Source organism: Kogia breviceps, chromosome 4 (genome assembly GCF_026419965.1).
Source record: "Kogia breviceps isolate mKogBre1 chromosome 4, mKogBre1 haplotype 1, whole genome shotgun sequence".
Classification (NCBI taxonomy): Eukaryota; Metazoa; Chordata; class Mammalia; order Artiodactyla; family Physeteridae; genus Kogia; species Kogia breviceps.
Genome location: NC_081313.1, coordinates 110,538,350 through 110,559,292, shown reverse-complemented (window position 1 = coordinate 110,559,292; position 20,943 = coordinate 110,538,350). Strand labels below are relative to the sequence as shown.

At 38.5% G+C, this 20,943-nt stretch overlaps 1 protein-coding gene across 2 annotated transcripts; it reads left to right on the top strand.

The window, feature by feature from the left end:
* Positions 1-3,444: 3,444 nt before the first annotated feature.
* On the top strand, positions 3,445-20,368 carry ZCCHC10 (zinc finger CCHC-type containing 10). 2 transcript variants are annotated; one of them, XM_059059982.2, is made up of 4 exons: positions 3,445-3,562; positions 14,333-14,494; positions 18,831-18,872; positions 19,525-20,368. In XM_059059982.2, the coding sequence occupies exons 1-4, from the start codon at positions 3,522-3,524 to the stop codon at positions 19,790-19,792; spliced, it is 513 nt and encodes a 170-aa protein (XP_058915965.1). In that variant the 5' UTR covers positions 3,445-3,521; the 3' UTR covers positions 19,793-20,368. The 2 variants fall into 2 exon arrangements, 1 of the variants encoding a protein (XP_058915965.1); XR_010840226.1 differs by lacking the exons at positions 14,333-14,494; positions 18,831-18,872; positions 19,525-20,368 and adding an exon at positions 8,471-8,797 and having other exon boundaries at positions 3,496-3,562.
* Positions 20,369-20,943: the final 575 nt, after the last annotated feature.

Below are 20,943 nucleotides of genomic sequence, written 5' to 3'. Positions count from 1 at the left end.
GAAGCTTTCCTAGGGTAAAAGAATAGTCTGCTTAAGTCTTAGTAAAGTGTTCATTTTTTTCCTTTTTTTTAATTGACATATAGTTGATATACAATATTATATGTTACAGGTGTACAGTATAGTGATTCACAAATTTTAAAGGTTATATTCCATTTATACTTATTATAAAGTATTTGCTATATTCCTCCTGTTGTACAATATATCCTTTTTTTTTTTTTCTTTTCTTTTTGGCTGCGTTGTGTCTTCGTTGCTGCACGGGGGCTTTCTCTAGTTGTGGCGAGTGGAGGCTACTCTTCGTTGCAGTGCACGGGCTTCTCATTGTGGTGGCTTCTGTTGTTGTGGAGCACGGGCTCTAGGCGCGGGCTTCAGTAGTTGCAGCACGCAGCCTCAGTAGTTGTGGTGCACAGGCTTAGTTGCTCCGAGGCATGTGGGATCTTTCCAGCCCAGGGATCAAAACCATGTCCCCTGCCCTGGCAGGTGGATTCTTAACCAATGGACCACTAAGGAAGTCCCGTACAATATATCCTTGTAGCAAACCTAATAGTTTGTGCCTCTTAATCCCCTACCTCTATCTTGCTTTTCCCCCCTTCCCTCCTAAAGTGTTCGTTTTTGCCAGCTAGAAATTACTTGCAGCTTTCACAAGTCTTAAATTTTTTTCAGCTTCTACCCATTAAGGTTTACAGTACTTAGTGTCTGAATTTTAGCCTGGGCCCTATGGACAAAGTTGAGAGTCCCTCAAGTCCATGGGCCTCAATGGGAAGGAGCTACATTGGCTTGGTTTTGCCGTTGAAAACAAAGATTTTTTTTTTTTTTTTTTTTGTCTGTGTCGGGTCTTAGTTGCGGCACGCGGGCTTAGGCGTGCGGGCTTAGTTGCCCCGCATGTGGGATCTTAGTTCCCTGACCAGGGATTGAACCCGGGCCCCCTGCATTGGGAGTGGGGAGTCTTAACCACTGAACCACCAGGGAAGTCCCTGCAGTGCAATTTCTTTTAAAATTAACTGACAAATGGGAATTCCCTGGTGGTCCAGGAACTCTGTGCTTTCACTGCCAAGGGCCAGGGTTTGATCCCAGGTCAGGGAACTAAGATCCTGCAAGCCTCACAGTGTGACCAAAAAAAAAATTTGTTTTTTAAAGTTACCTGACAAATACATCTTAATATCGTTTTGTGGAAAACTTGAAAGTTTGTGAATAAAGTTCATCTAGAAAAATAAATACCTAGGAGCAATAAAGAAAACTGAGGAAAAGAAGAATATTTAGGAGGGACTTGCCCTACCAGATATCAAAATATTCTATAAAATTATGGAAATTAAAGCAATACAAATCCTGGCACAAACAGATCTTTGGAAGAAAACAGAAGGTCCAAACAAATTAAATTTGTACATATTTAGTTATGAGGGAGTGGCATTTCAAGTCAATAAAGAAGTGATAAATTATGTAGTAAATGGTGTTTCAAAAACTAAAAATTAGTATTAAAAATATAGCCATAGGGGGCTTCCCTGGTGGCGCAGTGGTTGAGAGTCCGCCTGCCGATGTAGGGGACATGTGCCCCGGTCCAGGAAGATCCCACATGCCACGGAGCGGCTGGGCCTGTGAGCCATGGATGCTGAGCCTGCACATCTGGAGCCTGTGCTCTGCAATGGGCGAGGCCACAATAGTGAGAGGCCCGCGTACCGCAAAAAAAAAAAAAAAAAAATCTATATATATCTATATAGATATATATATAGATAGATATAGATAGCCTTAGGGACTTCCCCGGTGGTCCAGTGGCTAAGACTGTGCATTCCCAATGCAGGGGGCCTGAGTTCGATCCCTGGTCAGGGAATTAGATCCCGCATGCATGCCGCAACTAGGAAGTCCAAGTGTTGCAACTAAGCGTCCACATGCTGCATCTAAAATATCCTGCATGCAGCAACTAAGACCGGGGCAGCCTAAATAGATAAATAAATAAATATTTTTTTTAAAAGTAAAATGTATAATCTATCAAAATTAAAAATACACATATCCTTTGACCCAGCTCTTTTACTTCTAGGAAGTCATGTTACAGAAACAGGGGTAAGTGCTTAAAAATCTGTTCATTCCATCCCTGTGTTAAATGATCTAATTGTTCAACAACAGGATACTGGTTGGATAAATTGTGGAATATCCATGTAATCCATATAACATAATACATGAAAAGAATGAATTGGATCTGCATGTGCTGATATGGGAAAAGATGTCCATAAACACAGTGAGGAATGAACAAAACAATCTGAGGAACAGAACAGAGAGTAAGATTCCACTTTTTAAGGAACAAGATGTGCACAAAGGTTGCATGACATCACCTTCTCTAACTCCCATTGCTGAGTTACTCTTTACCCCTTATGCTAAATTATTTTTCTTTAGACTATTCACGCACGTTGGACATTGCGTTTATTGTCTGTAGAAAGCTCCATGTGTACAATGACTTTATTTGTTCAATGCTCTGCCTTCAGTTCCTCAAACATTTTAATTGAAAAACATAAATTTAAAAAAAAATGAATGGAGACACAGAAACATACATACATATATATTTCAAAAAGTTATCTATACGCAGACCTACTAGAGAATGGACTTGAGGACATGGGGAGGGGGAAGGGTAAGCTGGGACAAAGTGAGAGAGTGGCATGGCCATATATACACCACCAAATGTAAAACCCATAGCTAGTAGGAAGCAGCCGCATGGCACAGGGAGATCAGCTCAGTGCTTTGTGACCACCTAGAGGGGTGGGATAGGGAGGGTGGGAGGGAGGGAGACGCAAGAGGGAAGAGATATGGGGAGATATGTATATGTATAACTGATTCACTTTGTTATAAAACAGAAACTAACACACCACTGTAAAGCAATTATACTCCAATAAAGATGTTAAAAAAAGTTATCTATATTTCAAAGACTGGATTTAAGAGAATACATTTCCACGACTGACACTAAATACTAAAATATCCTTAAAGAATTAATATTTGTATAATCTTTTTCCAGTTGAAAAAGCAGCTTTACCTATATAGCCTTATAACATCATTATGAAAAACATAAAAATATAAACAACATATATTTGCATTTTATAGTTTGCTAAAGTCATTCTTTTTCAATTGATGGTCCCAATCTTGTTGAACTCATTCCTTTTTATTTTGCTATCCAAACTACTTCTAGTGTCCTGAACAATGCAGTTTTATTCATTTATATATATATTCATTTGTATATAAAGATGGATGGATCCCTCATTCGAGAATGTTCTTCCCTGCCTCTCCACGCAATATACGTGGATCCATCCTTAAAATCCCTCATTCAGACCGGTCAACCTGCCTCATTCCTCTCCCTCAAACTACAGACGCACAGAGGAAACACAACAGACCAGGCCCTAACCACTACTTGCCCTAAAAGTTGCCCCTTCAGCTCTCCAGGCCCGACTGGTCCCGCCCACGCCTACGGCCTCCGGGGTTCTAAGTCACCGCCCCCTCCGAGGAGTTTCCCAAAACCCAGCGCGGCAGGCCTCAGCCGCGCTAAGATGGCGACTCCCATGCATCGTCTCATAGCCCGGAGACAAGCGTAAGTTAGGGCCAGAGTCGGGCCGCGGGGCGGGCTGGGGGCGGGGAGAAGCGCGTCAGCCGGCTAGTGAGCGGGCGCCGGTCTGCGGGGTCGGTGTGGGATCCTCAGCGTGGCCCGGCGGAGGTTGGCCGTTTTTCTCCCACGTCGCCTGCCCGCGAGGTGCTCGGGCCGGGGCGGTAAGTTTGATGTCTGTGGATTAGCGATTTCGTGGAAGACGGCTGCGTAAGACCGCTGGGCGGAACCTAGGGGTGCCTGAAGAGAGTCTCGTGTTTGGTTCACGCGAAAGGAACGCCCAGGAGTTGGTCGCTAAGGGTTTTATGCCCCTTTGCCAACCCGGCCGCCCACCCCACGCGTAACCGGGCGAAGCCTGTAGCCCTCGTCCGACACCGCCTACTCTCGCCGTAAACCCTTCAGCTTCCTGTGCAACCTCTAGCCCAGCTGGCTTTTCCTGCCCCATTCCTATCGCCTTCCCTAGGAACAGCCTGACTTTTCTGCCAAGCTCTCTTCTCACTTTCTGCCATTCATTCTCCAACAAATATTAATTTATGCATTACCTATCGCTCTATGCCGGTATTTGGGTGTAAGTAAAAAGGTGTTCAAGACAGAATCCCTGCTTTCAGGAAGCTTACATTCTATTGGTGGAAAGAGTAGCTAAACTAAACATTTAAAGTAAATACAGTTGATGATAAGAGCTTTGAAGGAAATAAGAGGTGATGGAAAGAGAAGAAGGTCCAGGTTAGGTTGGTTGGACTGGAAAGGCATCTCTGAAGAGGTGGCGTTTGAACAGAGATCAGAAATGTGAGAAAGGAACTAGTCATGAGAGGATTTGGGGAAAGAGCACCCAGACTAGCATAATTGTTTTGAGACGGCAAAGAACTTAGTTTTTAAGAAACGAAAGATGGCCATTGTGGATAATGAGCGAGAGAGGAATAGCACAAGAGGTTTGTTGTGAACAGATAATGCAGGAGTTTGTGCCAGATACCCCTTTCTTGTGAAACCTTTTTTTTTATTCTACCATTCTGCATACCCAAACATCATCTGACACATTTTCACTCTGTCAGCTTTTTACGGCATCACCATTTGCCCGTTAATAATATATTGCTCACAGTCTGCTCTAATGTGTATATTTATGTTTCTTTTTAAATAACTTTATTTATTTATTTATTTGCTTATTTATTTATTTTTGGCTGCATTGGGTCCTCGTTGCTGCGCGCGGGCTTTCTCTAGTTGCGGCGAGTGGGGGCTACTCTTCCTTGCGGTGCACAGGCTTCTCATTGCGGTGGCATGTCTTGTTGGAGAGCACAGGCTATAGGTGCGAGGGCTTCAGTAGTTGTGGCACGCGGGCCCAGTAGTTGTGGCTCACGGGCTCTAGAGCGCAGGCTCAGTAGTTGTTGGTGCACGGGCTTAGTTGCTCCATGGCATGAGGGATCTTCCCGGACCCAGGGCTCAAACTGTGTCCCCTGCATTGGCAGGCGGATTCTTAACCACTGCTCCACCAGGGAAGCCCCTGTATTTCTTTTTATATTTATATTTTTTATTCTAAGAGCCCTGATCCTTCTCTTCTCCCTTTCATCAGACTACCTCTCATGCCTGATGAGTTTCCTTGAACATAAGGATAAAGACTTAAGGAATCAGAATGAAGTAGTAGTATGCTTGGTGGAGGAAGAAGCCTTTGAAGTCATATGGTTCTGAGATCAAGAATGGAGTAACAGTAATACTTAATAGATGTGCAGTAAATGATGTCACCAGGGTCTAATCGCTCTGAGGTTTGCCCTTTTGGGTGTTGGTTTCATACTTGGTTAGATCACTCCTTTGGGCCTAAGATGGCTGCAGTATCTAAGGTCCTTTATATCCTCTCAGCTTCAAGTTGATAGCATCTCATTGTTTAGATTGGGTTACATACCCTACCCTGAACCATGTCTATAGGATTATGAAGCTTTGATTGACTTGGATCTCATTCTCTTCCCAGCATAATTGAATGGATCCTTATAAACCAATGGGTGGAAAATAAAATAAAATAAAATAAAAATAAACGAATGGGTGGGTAGGTCAGAGGAGGTAATGATTGCTAGATTGACAAAACCAACCAATGTCCACTTAAATATGAAGTGAAAGTAAGACTTCTAGTGCTTTTAACATAAGTTTTGGAGTATCACACAGTTAAACAAATGTTCCATTTCTGCAGTATGCTTGTATTTGGTACATGAGCTACACAGAAGTAAAAGACAATCTTAGCTTTAGGAGCGTCTAGTCTTACTGGAAAGAAAACATGGTGTATAATGAAACCTGTCATGGTTTGCAGACTGTTGGGACAATTCCCGGGGAGTTGGAGAGGGAGGGCCTTTAGAGGCAAGGGGAGTCCAGGAGAATTTGGGGAATATTTTGGGGGGGAAAGCAGAAGAGGAGCCTTTACTTTTCATCTTATATTCATCAAAAAGATTTAATTTTGTTTATAAAGAGAATATAGCACTTCCATAAGAACAAATCTTAAACTACAGGTTATGAGAAGTGAGAAAGTACTATTGACATTGTTTTTAAAAGTCTTTGGACTAAAGAAGGAAAGGGGGGAAATTTGAACTTTTCATTCAGCAGATCTTTCAGGGACTTAACTTTGAATCAGATTTCACTCACATATAATTATATGCAGAATGAGAAGACTGGAACTGAAGCCCAAGATACTTGAGGAGTGAGTTATAGAGCCCTAATCCACTCTGAATGTGTTTAAGGCACTTGACCCAGATGATTGCTCCCCAACATAACAGAGATTTTCCAGGTGAGACGGCTGGTAATCTGAGAACCTTTGGCAAACAGGAGTGGTGCTGAAGGACTGGAAGTAGGCAGATGCTGTTTTGATTTTCAGAGTGAGAAGAGTAGATTCCACAAACCAGACCAGTGAACTTGATATCCATTCCAGCCAAAATTCTGGATGGATTTATTAAATACATTCAGAAAGAAAAGCCAAGATCATCAGGTATCAAGTCATTACAGATTGATACCCTTTTTGCCTTTTAGGTATTTGGATTTCAAAAAGGCATCTTGAAAAGTCTCTCTCAATATCCTTGTGAAAACAGAACAATAAGGTACCTCAGTTGAACATCATGGACAAAGAGTATTGTTTAATGGGTTTAAGTAAATATATAGAGGTATCCCGTGGTGGCCTGCAGAGTTTGGTCCTCAGTTTGGTCTTGTCAACATTTTTATAAATGACTTGGATGAGGACACATGTGCGTGATTATCAAACCTGCAGTTAACACAAAGCTGAGAGGGATAACTAATACAATGGATGACGAAATCCCAATCCAGAAAGGTCTTGACAGGCTGAAACTCTATGTTGAGTCTAACAAGAAGAAATTTAACAAGGGTAAAAGTAAGTATTGTAATAGTATTTTTTAAAATTTCAATTTCCAATTGTTTGTTGCTAGTATATTGACTTTTGTATATTGACCTTGTATCCTGTGACCTTATTAAACTCATTTATTAGTCCTAGTAGCTCCATTTTGGATTCTTAGGGATTTTCTAGATAGATAATCATCATTTATATTATATTTTTTGTTTATTTGGTATGTACCTTTTTAAGATTTTTGTTGCATATTACCAAATAGCCCTTCAGAAAGTATCTGCAACTTACATTCTTACCAGCAATTAAGAATGTGTATCTTACTATATTTAGAGTGCCCATTCTCCATCTTTGCCAACAATCGGCTTAAAAAAACAGCTTTGCCTGTCTGACAGAAATGGTATCAAAGAAGGTGGTTTCACCCAAAAAGGCTGTACCATTAGAACACTTCCTTAAGCCTTAGCTTAGAGTATAGAAATGGAATATTATTAAATAGGGTATTCATTTGAAAAGAAGTAAATGCTGATCTTGTTTATTTTGAAATGATAGGTGTGTCTCATTCAGTATTCTATCTGGAAGATTTAAGTATTTTTAGGGGTGTTAATGTTTAGAACATCATAGGTGGGCTTTAGATATTGGTGAATGTTTTGTTTATAACAACAAAAAGCAAACTCCACAGTGCTGGTAGATAATATTTTTAATGGCTGGGATCCCAGGTTATAAATTTCTTAATATTGGGAAAACAAACTATGAGTTGGAGAAGACTTTATTTCCTTAATTCTTAGAGGCTTCCACCTTCCTCCATATTTTCATTGTTAGGAAATATTGTGAAAGGCTTTGAAATGGATTTAAAAAATAGATTACTGGCTGATTTGTCTAATTCCCTATCCTGGCTAGTGATTCTGTGAGGGCCTGTGCCTCACTGTCTTTTGTTTTTTTGTTTGGTTTTTTAATTTATTTTTGGCTGAGTTGGGTCTTTGTTGCTGCGCGCAGGCTTTCTCTAGTTGCGGCGAGCGGGGGCTACTCTTCGTTGCGGTGCGCGGACTTCTCATTGCGGTGGCTTCTCTTGTTGTGGAGCACGGGCTCTAAGCGTGTGGGCTTCAGTAGTTGAGGCTCACGGGCTCTAGAGCGCAGGCTCGGTAGTTGTGGCCCACGGGCTTAGTTGCTCCGCGGCATGTGGGATCTTCCCAGACCAGGGCTCAAACCCGTGTCCCCTGCATTGGCAGGCAGATTCTCAACCACTGCGCCACCAGGGAAGCCCCGAGAGTCATGATTTTACATTTTTTACTAATTATCCTTTAATGTTTTTGAATTTATTATTTCTGGAATGCATATCACAATTATGTATATATTAAATGTGTTAGTGGTTCTTTTTGTCTGAAAAGTGGACAACTTAATATTAAGTCCATAGAGTGTTTTATTATTGATAGCCTTAAAAATTTGCTACATTACACATTCAGATAAGCTCTGAAGTTATAGTCATGGTTCTGGCAGTTGCTTACTGAAATTTATGAACTATTACTAGGCAAAAAGCTGACTCTTCTTTATTATCTTTCAATACTACCACTCAGGACTTCCCTGGTGGCGCAGTGGTTAAGAATCCACCTGCCAATGCAGGGGACACGGTTTCAATCCCTGGTCCGGGAAGATCCCACATGCCGCGGAGCAACTAAGCCTGTGCGCCACAACTACTGAACCTGCGCTCTAGAGCCAGCGAGCCACAACTACTTGAGCTCACGTGCCACAACTACTGAAGCCTGTGCACCTAGAGCCCGTGCTTTGCAACAAGAGAAGCCACCTCAATGAGAAGCCTGCGCACCACAACAAAGAGTAGTCCCTGCTCAGCAACGAAGACCCAACGCAGTCAAAAATAAATAAATTTATTTTAAAAAAAACAACTACTACTGAGTAGTATTTCCTTGCTTGAAACATTAGTTCTTCACATTAGGATTGGCTTAATTTTTGAACAAATGCTAAAAATAAATTACTGTCAAAATTATAGAAGCTGGCTGATGATGTGGGAATTCATTAATGGAAAGCATACTATAAACAATATATGTCCTCTTAAACCCTTGCCTATTTAAACAGTCATTCATTTTACAAACATTTACTGAACACCAGTTATGTGTTCTCCAGGGATATAAAGGTGACTGCTCTAGGTCGAAATTAAGAATCCAGCATCCCATCATGCAACCATGTTTTGAGAAAATGTAAATTGCCATGTATTGTTAGTCCAGATAATTGATTAGCCTAATGTGTGGATTGATATTCACAACTTCCATTTATTTGTGTATTACTTTATGCCAGATTCCTTACTGCTTTCTATACAAACATTCCAGTCTGTAGAATGGGGATATTGTTCTCAAACTCACTGGGTTGTCGTGGGGATTAGATGTATTTCTGTATAAATAGTACTTAGCTAAATTTCTGGCACACAGTAAGTATAAACCACGGTTATGGTCTTAATCTAATTCTCACAATAACCTAGTGAAGTAGATATTATCCCATTTTTTAGAATAGAAACTGAAGTTCAAAAACTGGCTTTAATGAGCCTAAAGCTATGCAGTGAAAGAGCCAAGATTTTTAAAAATTTTTACACATCTACAAAGAAGTTCAGACAACATAAATATGTCCTTAATAGGTAATTATAAAGAGAACATCCCATGTAACCACTACCCAGATCAAGTATTTAATAAAAAATTGCCAATATACTAGATGTCACCAAGGCGCTTTCCCAGTCACAACCTCCTCCCTCCCTAAAGTAACCACTATCCTAACATTTATGGTAATTACTTACTTGCTTCTGTTCTGTGCTTTTACCATCTAACTATTCACTAGAGTTTAATTTTGCCTGTCTTTAACCTTTACACAGAATCAGACAATTTAGATTCTTTTGAGTTTAGCTTCTTATATCTAAGCTCCATCTGAGTTAAATTAAGCTGGAATTTGTCCATTTTTATTACTGTGAAGTATTCCAGTGTATTCTATACCACAGATCATCCATTCTTTGATATTATTTCCAATTTTGAGGATTTTACAAATCTTGTTGTTAAGAATATTGTTATAGTTCTTCCTCTTCCTCTTCCCTACTTGAACAAGTCAGTCCTAAAGCCATGAGGTGGTATGGATCCATGCAGAGGAGTGACCTGGCACTGGAGTATTAGAGCTGAAGGGGAGTAACTAGGGCATCCACATAATAGGGACGTGAACTGGCTTGCAGTGCCAGCAGGGTGCAGAGGCCATCCAGTTGAGGGAAGGTCCAATGAAGGGCACCAGATCCCAAGCAGAGTGAGGGGGGTTTCCACACAGGGAGAGCCATTTAGCACAAGTTGTCACCCTAGTGGGGAGAATGTCTCCATGGGGGAGGGGAGGTATAATTTGGTATGGGGTGGCACAGTCTAAATAGAAAGAGAAATGAGTTCATTTCAAATCCTCCAACTCAAATTGAAGCACATTCTACAAAATAACTGGCTGTAATCACCAAAAAGTGTCAAGGTCATGTAAAGCAAGACACAGGACTGAGGAACTTTTCCAGACAGAAGGAGACTAAAGAGACAAGACAACATGTGCAACATTGATGCAGAACTGGATTTTGCTATAGAGAACATTTTTGGGACATTTGATGAAACTTAAATGGGATCTTGAAGGTATCAACATTAACTTCCTGATTTTGATGGTTACATTGTGTATATGAGAATGTCCTAGTTTGTAGAAAACATGCAGTAAAGTATTCTGGTTTGATGAGGCAGCAGGTTGGCAACTTACAAATGGCTCAGCAAAAACAGTTCACAAATGATTTAGGAAAAATAGTTCTTTGAACTGTACTTAACAGTTTTTTCTATAAGGTTGTGATTATTTCAAAACTTAAAAGCTACATAAAGGAAAGCAATATTCCAATATTCTTATACATGTTATCTGGTATAGTTTTGTGTAGATTTCTATTGTGTAAGTACCTGCAAGTGGAATTGCTGGACTGTAGAGTATGCATTTCTTCACCTATAGTGGTTTTTGCTTTTTCTTAGGTTAGTAATGAGCACCTTTTCTTGTGTTTATTAATTTGTTTCCCAATTCCATTTTTGTATTGCCTTTCCATCTTCCACTTTATCTTATTTTTCTATTATACATCATTTCCTTAATGATTCATAAGAGTTCTTTGTATACTTAAGATGAAGCTGTTGGCAAAATGTGTTACAAATATCTTCTCCCACTCTTTGGCTTCTCTTTTTACTCTCTTTATAGTATATTTTGATGAACAGAAATTCTTAATTTTTGAAAATTCTCAATTTTAGTAATTCTAATTTATCAATCTTTTATGATTAGTGCTTTTAAAAATTAATGTATTTATTTATTATTTTTGGCTGCGTTGGGTCTTCGTTGCTGTACGCCGGCTTTCTTTAGTTGCGGTGAGCAGGGGCTACTCTGTTGCGGTACACGGGCTTCTCATTGCGGTGGCTTCTCTTGTTTTGGAGCATGGGCTCTAGGCATGCGGGCTTCAGTAGTTGTGGCATGTGGGCTCAGTAGTTGTGGCTTGCAGGCTCTAGAGTGCAGACTCAGTAGTGGCACACGGGCTTAGTTGCTTTGCAGCATGTGGGATCTTCCCAGACCAGAGCTCGAACCCATGTCCCCTGCATTGGCAGGCGGATTCTTAACCACTGCACCACCAGGGAAGTCTTAGTGCTTTGTTTTTGTTTCTTAAGAATTCCTAACTCAAATATGTCACTTTTTTTATACTGTCTTTCAAACCTTATTGTTTGGCCAAGTCTGTAATCATTGTTGGCTTATGGTTAAGTCTTATTTTTACCATATGCATAACCAGTTGTCCCTACATCATTTATAATCTAACCTTTCCCCCCACTGCTCTTTAATGCCATGGTTGTCATAAATTGTTCATGTATACATTAGTCTATTTCTGGACATTCTGTTCTGTTCCACTGGCATATTTGTATATATTTGCTCCAATCTCACATTCTTAGTTATTATAGCTGTATCATAAGTCACTGTCTTTTATTTTTTTCTTTCAGTTTTACTGAGATATTGTTGATGTACAGCACTGTATAAGTTTAAGCATAATGATTTGATTTACATACGTCATGAAGTCACTGTTAACAGTAAGTTTAGTGAACATCCATCATCTCACATAGATACAAAATTAAAGAAACAGAAGAAAAAAAGTTTTTTTCTTGTGATGAGAACTCTTAAGATTTACTCTCTTAACAATTTTCATGTATAACATACAGCTGTTAATTTCATTAATCACGTTGTACATTACATCCCTAGTACTTATTTATCTTATAACTAGAAGTTTGTACCTTTGACTGCCTTCATCCGGTTGCTGCTCCCCCTATCCCCAACCTCTGTTAACCACAAATCTGAACTCTTTTTTTAATGATTTTTTTGTTTGTTCTTGAAATATCATTTACCTACAACACTATGTTAGTTCCGGGTGTACAACAAAGAGATTGAGTATTTCCGTACATTACAAAATGATCACCACAAGTCAATTTCTTTTAATCCAAGTCTTCCCTACTTGTTCCTTTATAAGGGTATTTTGGCAGATAGTATTTGGACATTCTGAATGTCCATATACATTTTCGGGAATAAGTTTAAGTTCCATACCAAACAAACACCTGTTGAGATTCTGATTGGCATTGCTTCGAATCTATAGATCAGTTTGGGGAGAATGGACAGTTTTTACAATATTGAGTCTTTCAGTCTATGAACATGGTAATCCTTTTATTTAGCTACTTATTTAGATGTTTAATTTCTCTCAGTAATGTTTGTTTTCTGCATAGAATTCTTGCACATATTTTCTTTCACTTATTTATAAGTGCTTGTTATTTTTCAGGATCTTATAAATACCACCTTTTAAAATTTTATTTTTAACTGTTTTTGTTAAGTAGAAACTCAATTGATTTTTATGTGTTGACCTAATATCTAATAGAAAGTTTGGCAAACGATAGTCCACTGAATGCTGCCTGCTGCCCGTTGTAGGCTTGCAAACTAAGAATGCTTTTTACATATGTTTGTATATATGTGATCAATTTTATGATAGAGAACACTAATTTTGAACCTCAATTGAGTGAAATGTTATCCTATAGAAAAGAATTCCATTCTTCTCATTAATAAACCTCTTTTATGTGAAATATTTTCATTAACAAACTATTTGTAAAAATTTGTTTTCTCGGGCTTCCCTGGTGGCGCAGTGGTTGAGAGTCCGCCTGCTGATGCAGGGGACACGGGTTCGTGCCCCGGTCTGGGAGGATCCCGCATGCCGCGGAGCGGCTGGGCCCGTGAGCCATGGCCGCTGAGCCTGCGCGTCCGGAGCCTGTGCTCTGCAATGGGAGAGGCCACAACAGTGAGAGGCCCGCGTATCACAAAAAAAAAAAAAAAAAAAAAAAAAAAATTTGTTTTCTCTCTTGTGATATAAATACCTTTGTAATATCTTAAATTTTGCCTCTTGGTCTGCAAAGCCTAAAATATTGACTCTCTGACACTTTATAGACAAAGTTTACTGACCCCAATATAAAACCTTTCTAAACTCACTTATGAATTCTAATTATTAAAAAATGTTTTGGGACTCCCCTGGTGATCCAGCAATTAGGACTCCATGCTCCTAATGCAGGGGGCAAGGGTTCGATCCCTGGTTGGGGAAGTAAGATCCCGCATGCCGCACGGCAAGGCCAAAAACAATTTTTTTTTATCTGTAGAGTCTGTTGGATTTGCCATTTACATGATACATCATCAGTAAGGAATGACAATTTTATTTCTTCCTTTCCAATTCCTTTATCTATTTTTCTTCACTTGCCACACCTTAATTCAATTTCAGGGACTGAGATTTTTCTTAGTATCCTAGGTGACTAGAAGCTGGGCTGCACTTGATAAGCAGTTGCTTTATTCTTAGAGTAAAGCCCTTCAGAGTCCCAACTCTGAATGCATAATTTGTCTCCCTTGCTCCTTATAAGTGATGTTTGCTTACCCTCCTGAGTTGGGAAAAAAATCCAGCACAAGAGTTGACTTAAATGTAGGGCTGACCACTCTGGGTTTCCAGCTTCTTCCATATCTTGGCTTGGTTATTCTTTAATCTCTTGTTAGTTCTCTGATACCTCGAGCACATTGTTAAAAATGTTTTGACTGTCTTTTCTAGTTCTGAGCTGAAGAGTTGGTCTGAGTTACCTAGTCTGCCATTGCTGGAATGGAATTGAGGACAGAAGATTTGAACTCAGTTCTGTCTAACTCCCAGGTCCATGCTCTTAACCACTTACTATACTGCTTTGTGATTAAATCTAACAAATAATTTAAAGTGTAAAATGATGCTTATTTTTGAATTGTACCTTTACATAAGCATCATTTTATGCTTATATTGTTTATGCTTCTCACGACAGAAAATGTCAGGTCAAAAATTTAAGGCCTGTATTCTATTTTTTACTCTGTAGTGAAGCAAATAAACAACATGTAAGATGTCAGAAATGCTTGGAATTTGGGCATTGGACTTATGAATGCACAGGAAAAAGAAAGTACCTACATAGGCCTTCAAGAACAGCAGAACTAAAGAAAGCTTTAAAAGAAAAAGAAAACAGATTATTATTACAACAAAGGTAAGGTTACATATGGTATCCAAAGGAATATTTATTTGTATTTATAAAATTTATTAAGGGACTAAGTATCTTATGGTGGTTATCCAGATTTAGATTATATTGTAATATTAGCTAATGTTTAATGAGTGTTACTATGTGCCAGGCACCGGACTAAGGTCTTTACAATTATTAGCTTATTTCAGCATCACATCTATACCGTTAAGGTAAGTACTATTATAATTCCCATTTTACATATGAAGAAGCTGAGGCATGGAGAGATTCAATAACTTGCTCAGTGTCACACAGCAAGTAAGTGGAAAAGTTAAGTGTTAAACCAACTAGCCAGTCTCCAGAGTCCATGCTCTTAATCACTTTGCTTTCTTGTCTCAACTGCCAATGAAATGACAGCAGAATACTATGAGGTAGATTATATGAACTGATATGGAAAGATATCCAAAGTAAGTACCCAAGATACTAAGTATATAAACAAGGTAGAGAACAGTATATATAATGTACTATCATTTATGTTAAAAAGGAAGAAAAAAGGAATAATGGAGCTTTTTGGGGGGGGGAATATAAATGGTTGATAATAGTGGTTCTTTTCTAGAAGGAGAACTGGGTAGAAGGGAAAAATTGTTATTTATCCTTTTATGCCCTTTGAATAAAGCTTTTTAAATTCCCATGAGGGCTTCCCTGGTGGCGCAGTGGTTGAGAATCTGCCTGCTAATGCAGGGGACACAGGTTAGAGCCCTGGTCTGGGAAGATCCCACATGCTGCGGAGCAACTAGGCCCGTGAGCCACAACTACTGAGCCTGCGCGTCTGGAGCCTGTGCTCCACAACAAGAGAGGCCACGACAGTGAGAGGCCCGTGCACCACAATGAAGAGTGGTCCCCACTTGCCACAACTAGAGAAAGCCCTCGCACAGAAACGAAGACCCAACACAGCAAAAATAAATAAATTTTTAAATAAAAAATAAATAAATAAATTCCCATGAAATAAGTAAGCTTATGTGTTTCAGAGAAACTGAAACAGGAAGGTGTCAGGTCTCCTTAGTGCTGCATATTAGAAGTAGCACCTTCATGAGGACCGTTAGCAATATAATAGTGTCTTAAACATCTGGATTTTCCAGGCAGCAGTCTTCTAGTTTGTGGACAGGAAGGCTCTTCAAGGGTTATACAGGAATAGAAAGGTAATCAGTTTCTAGATTATCAATATTCATATGTGTTTCTTCCAAAAATAAATCTGTATGAGACCTTGCCTACCCTTCTCTAATTTCACAAAAGAAAGGCATACCTCTCGCCTATCTCTAATCTTACCTTGGTATATTGTGCTCATGTATAAAATCCTAGAGACTTTTCAAAATACTGGTGTTTGTAAGAAAGTTAAAAGGCCCAAATTATTGGGAGCAAGTTCTTTTGTAATTTTTTTTCCCAGCAAAATTGAAGGAGGATCTAATTGAGTTGTCAATGTAAAAGTATATATATATATATATATATATATATATTTTTTTTTTTTTTTTTTTTTTTTTTTTCCAGTACGCGGGCCTCTCCCGTTGCGGAGCACAGGCTCCGGACGCGCAAGCTCAGCGGCCATGGCTCATGGGCCTAACTTCACCTGCATCGGCAGGCGGACTCTCAACCACTGCGCCACCAGGGAAGCTCTAAAAGTATATTTTAATGATACATCGTTAAGTGACTTGTGGAATATAACATGGGAGGAATTCAGAGAACTGAGTGACATTGCTACAGCAAAACTCTTTCAATTCCCCAGGTTAACAAGCTTTCTCAGGGTTAAATCTGTAAAAGTTAAATATAGGAATTAAATTGATACTGAACCCTGTCATAGTCAAGCAATAAGATCCATGAATACATAAACTAGAAAAAAAAATCCATGTCATTAAGAGGTAGAATTCCAGTGAAATTTTTTTATGTATAATAGTTACTAAAATTTATAATATATTTTACATTGTTTTAATCAATTTGTATAGTAGTAATGATAATGGTAATTCAACTCAGAATTTTTAAACACTTTTAAAACCTTATGATCACAAGTAATTAAAAGATACAATATCAAGTTATGTCTATATTTTTATTGCAGAGAAATGTAAGTGATCACTAAAATTTTCAGGCATGAAAATATATTAGGATACATTCTGTGGGGAAAGGAGAATAAAAATTCAAGTTCAAAGAGGAAAAGGGACAGTGTAAAAGTACCAGTTGTTAAAGATAAGCTTGTTCATTTATATTTTTTAAATTAATTATGATCCATATCAAATTTTGTGGTATTTACAATTACCAAAATGATGTAACGATTTTCTTTTTAAAATATCAATATTTAATATATAATATGCCAGACTTTATACCCTTTGAGGGGAAAAACATAATTTTTCAAACTTCTTTTATTAGGAATGTAAGCAAAAAATGTTTGAAGACCTCTGTCCTAAAGAATAAAATATAAGAGTTATGAATAATTTTATTTCAACATTTACTTTTGTTTTTCTAGTTGTATTACACAAGTATCTTGGTCTTAAAAATACATAGAACTACAAGAATTTTAGTTTTGGCTCTGTTACGTAAAGACTGCTGATTTTTTGGTTCAATAATAAAATTATGGAAGTGTGTGAATTTCAGTGATCCTGCATTCTTGTGGTGTGACTTAACAAATGTACTTCTACCACTTATTTTACTACAAAAATTACAATTCTCCAGTAATTCCATCATGTAAAACAGCTTTACATAAATACATATTTATATTTGAGGACCCAGGAAATAAGGATATAATGTTATCTAGGAAATATAAAGAAGTTCAGAATATAAAAATTTTAAATTTACAGGACAGTATATAGTAATAGAAGTAAATCTGTAATTTGAAAGCCTGATTTAGTATGCATGTTGTTTGGCAGCTGTATAGCAGCAAGCCATTTGTGTATTTCACTCAGAAATCTCCAGACTTTGTTCTTTATAAATAATGTGAGGGAACACAATCTTGAAGTATTAAGTCTCTGGTTCTTAAGCAGTAAATAGCTGAACGTTTGGGGGACATGCAGAAAAAGAATATTTTGTTTGTTTTTAGTTTTTAAATTTTTTTGTCCATTCCTCGCGGCATGCAGGATCTTAGTTCCCAGACCAGGGATGGAACCCGGGTTCCCTGCAGTGGAAGCGCAGAGTCTTAACTACTAGACTGCCAAGGAAGTCACAAGAAATAGTTTTTTATTTTTTTTGTTTTATTTTTTATTTTTATTGGAGTATATTTGATTTACAATGTGTTCATTTCAGGTGTACAGCAAAGTGAATCAATTAAGAAATTGTTTTTTAAATTAAAGGTTGCTTTTCTTTTTATATGAAATGGCCATTTATAATACCATTCTAGAAACCCAAATTATAAATTACAGCTGTTGTGCTATTACTTGCTTTGTTTTGTTGTTCACGAAATAGTCGATTTAGCCATGTCAACCTAAGTTCAAAACTAAAAAAGAGGGGCTTCCCTGGTGGCACAGTGGTTGGAAGTCCACCTGCCAATGCAGGGGGCACGGGTTCGAGCCCTGGTCTGGGAGTATCCCACATGTCGCGGAGCAGCTGGGCCTGTGCGCCACAGCTGCTAAGCCCGCGCTCTGGAGCCCGTGAGCCACAACTACTGGGCCTGAGTGCTATGGCTGCTGGGGCCCATGCACCTAGAGCCCGTGCTCCGCAACAGGAGAGGCCACCATGGTGAGGGGCCCGCACACCGCAAAGAAGAGTGGCCCCTGCTCGCTGCAACTGGAGAGGACCTGTGCACAGCAACGGAGACCCAGTGCAACCAAGAATGAATAAATAAAATAGATGAGTTGGGAAAAAACTAAAAAACAATCAAATTGGTGCATTTGGTCATCTTAACTACTAACTTACCTGGCTTCTAAAGTACAGTTGAGGGCTTCCCTGGTGGCACAGTGGTTGAGAGTCCACCTGCCAATGCAGGGGACACGGGTTCATGCCCCGGTCTGGGAAGATCCCATATGCCGCAGAGTGGCTGGGCCCGTGAGGCATGGCCGATGAGCCTGCACGTCCAGAGCCTGTGCTCTGCAACGGGAGAAGCCACAACAGTGAGAGGCCCACGTACTGCAAAAAATAATAATAATAAAGTACAGTTGATAACATTTGTCTTACTTAAGTGCTGGTTAAGTTGACTGCATGTACCATATACACCTGCAACAGGAAACTTTCCTCTTGATTATAGCAATAAACACTGGACTCTCAGTACATGTTACAAAAGACAAAGTGTTTCTCCAATGAAAAAAGTTTTGGGGATAGCAGAAGCGTTTGTCTGAGGTGTTTATAAACACTGTATTAACAGGAGCTTTTTCTCCTTCACATTTATCAGCATTGGAGAAACTAATGTAGAAAGAAAGACCAAGAAAAAAAGGTATGTGTGGCTTTAGTATTATATAGATAATATATAATACAAGTTGGAGGGATGGGGTGTATGATTTTAAAATAATAGTTAAAAGATTTGGATCTGAAGTCTTTTGTTTGCAATTCATGATTAAATATCATCCTGTTTTCTGATATGTTCCTCTGTTTACCTATCTGGAGTTTCTTCCTTCATTTATCCTTTTTCTCCAACTTTCTAGAGTCCTTATACCTGGAAGTAGTAAGTAATTTCTCTTGTCTTAGATTAGGAAATGTTATTAGAGTGGAAAGAAATTATTGACCAGCTGTATCTGGTATAAAGTAGTTAAGGTTATGAAGCATTTACCACTCTACATGATGTTTAAATAAACCCAGTTGTTAAACTGCAACTTTATTCTAACATCATTCACTCTGGAGCATAGTATAGTAGGTATACTTATCTCAGACTCCATCCAAGAGAGTTAAATTGCTGTAGTAAAAGACCTTGTGGTTGGGGGGAGAGGGTGGGCACGGTGGGGTTATTACAGTTAGGCAATCCTCAAAACATCAAATCTAGAGATAACATGCTAGCAAATCTTCAGTATATATATACATAATACTCAAGTGAAATTGCTTTTAAACATTCTATTAAATGTCAGCTTCTCATGCATATAATTGTCTAATAGGTCTAAGAGTGTAACCAGTTCCAGTAGCAATAGCAGTGACAGTTCAGCCAGTGATTCTTCATCAGAGAGTGAAGAGACCTCTACCTCATCCTCCTCAGAGGACAGTGACTCTGATGAAAGCTCCTCCAGTTCATCATCTTCAGCCTCCTCCACAAGCTCTTCCTCATCCTCCGATTCAGACTCAGATTCCAGCTCTTCCAGTAGCAGCAGCAGCAGCACAAATAGTAGCTCTGAGGATGAACCACCAAAGAAGAAGAAAAAGAAATAGAATTGTTCCATCCATGTTGGACTGATGTACTAAAAACATTAATGCGATTCTCAGAAGGGAATTTAGAATGTGTTAAGACCAAATAGGTTAACTGATCAAAATTTTTAGAGTTCAGAAGTTTCTAAATGTTTTGCATTGTAAGAGCATAAAGAGTATTAATAATGGATTATATATATAAAGACTTTTATTTTAGGGGTGAATCTTGTTTTTTTTAATCTTTAAAATATATCTCTAAAATTAATCAAAGCTGAAATCTAGTAAATCTTTTTGTGATAAAACCTATCTTTTCTCCCTGTGAAATAAATGCCATACTTTGTTATATGTTAGTGCTATGTATCAGACATGTTTTCAGGATAATGCATCAGAATATCTATCTGGCAGTGAATTTCTAATGCTTTTGGCTGTATGTTATTATGTAAGATTTAATACCTCTATAAGCTTAGAGTTTTCCTACTGTTAATAAATGTGCTCTATTTTTATGTTTGTGTTCAGAAAGTTGTTCTGCTTCTTGTCCTAAGTGAAAAGTTCAAGGAATCTATTAATAAATTTATACCTTTTGGATGGTACAAGTTTCAAGTTACTGTGTTGTATCATTCATTTTCTTCTGGTTCTTAGAGTTACCCTTTTATGACAAAAATTATTCTAGAGGAACTTAAAAAGGAACAAAATTCTGAAACTACATAGGACTCTAATCTTGGTGCCTTTTGATAAATTCAGTGTATCAGAAAAGGAAACAGTCATTTAAAAAGCTAACTTAAGTAAAAGTGATGTAAATACCTTTGTGTGTTGATATGCTATAAAAGGTACCATTCACAAAGGGGAAAAAATGGTAGGAGGAAGAGAGGTAATTTTTTACAGAAAATTAGAGTGATGTTGCTTGCCTTTTACTAAAATATTAAGTTTTCATAAAGATTGCCTTTTACCATTTTGCAGTTGTGGTATGACAGTTTATATGGTAACTGGTTGTATATGACAGTCTACTGCATAAATATGAATGACTTGGATTAATCTGGTGTATTGACATAGCATATACACAGTTGAAACCTAGCATGAAAGTTTAAAAAGAAATATTGCACAGTATTTCTTAAAAGTAAAGTACCAGGGCTTCCCTGGTGGCGCAGTGGTTGAGTCCACCTGCCGATGCAGGGGAC

Bases quoted from the DNA above. Each gene is read 5' to 3' on its own strand.
- ZCCHC10 (XM_059059982.2), top strand. From the start codon at position 3,522: ATGGCGACTCCCATGCATCGTCTCATAGCCCGGAGACAAGC. The intron at 14,495-18,830 runs GTAAGGTTACAT...CACATTTATCAG, and splicing joins AGATTATTATTACAACAAAG to CATTGGAGAAACTAATGTAG. The intron at 18,873-19,524 runs GTATGTGTGGCT...ATTGTCTAATAG, and splicing joins AGAAAGACCAAGAAAAAAAG to GTCTAAGAGTGTAACCAGTT.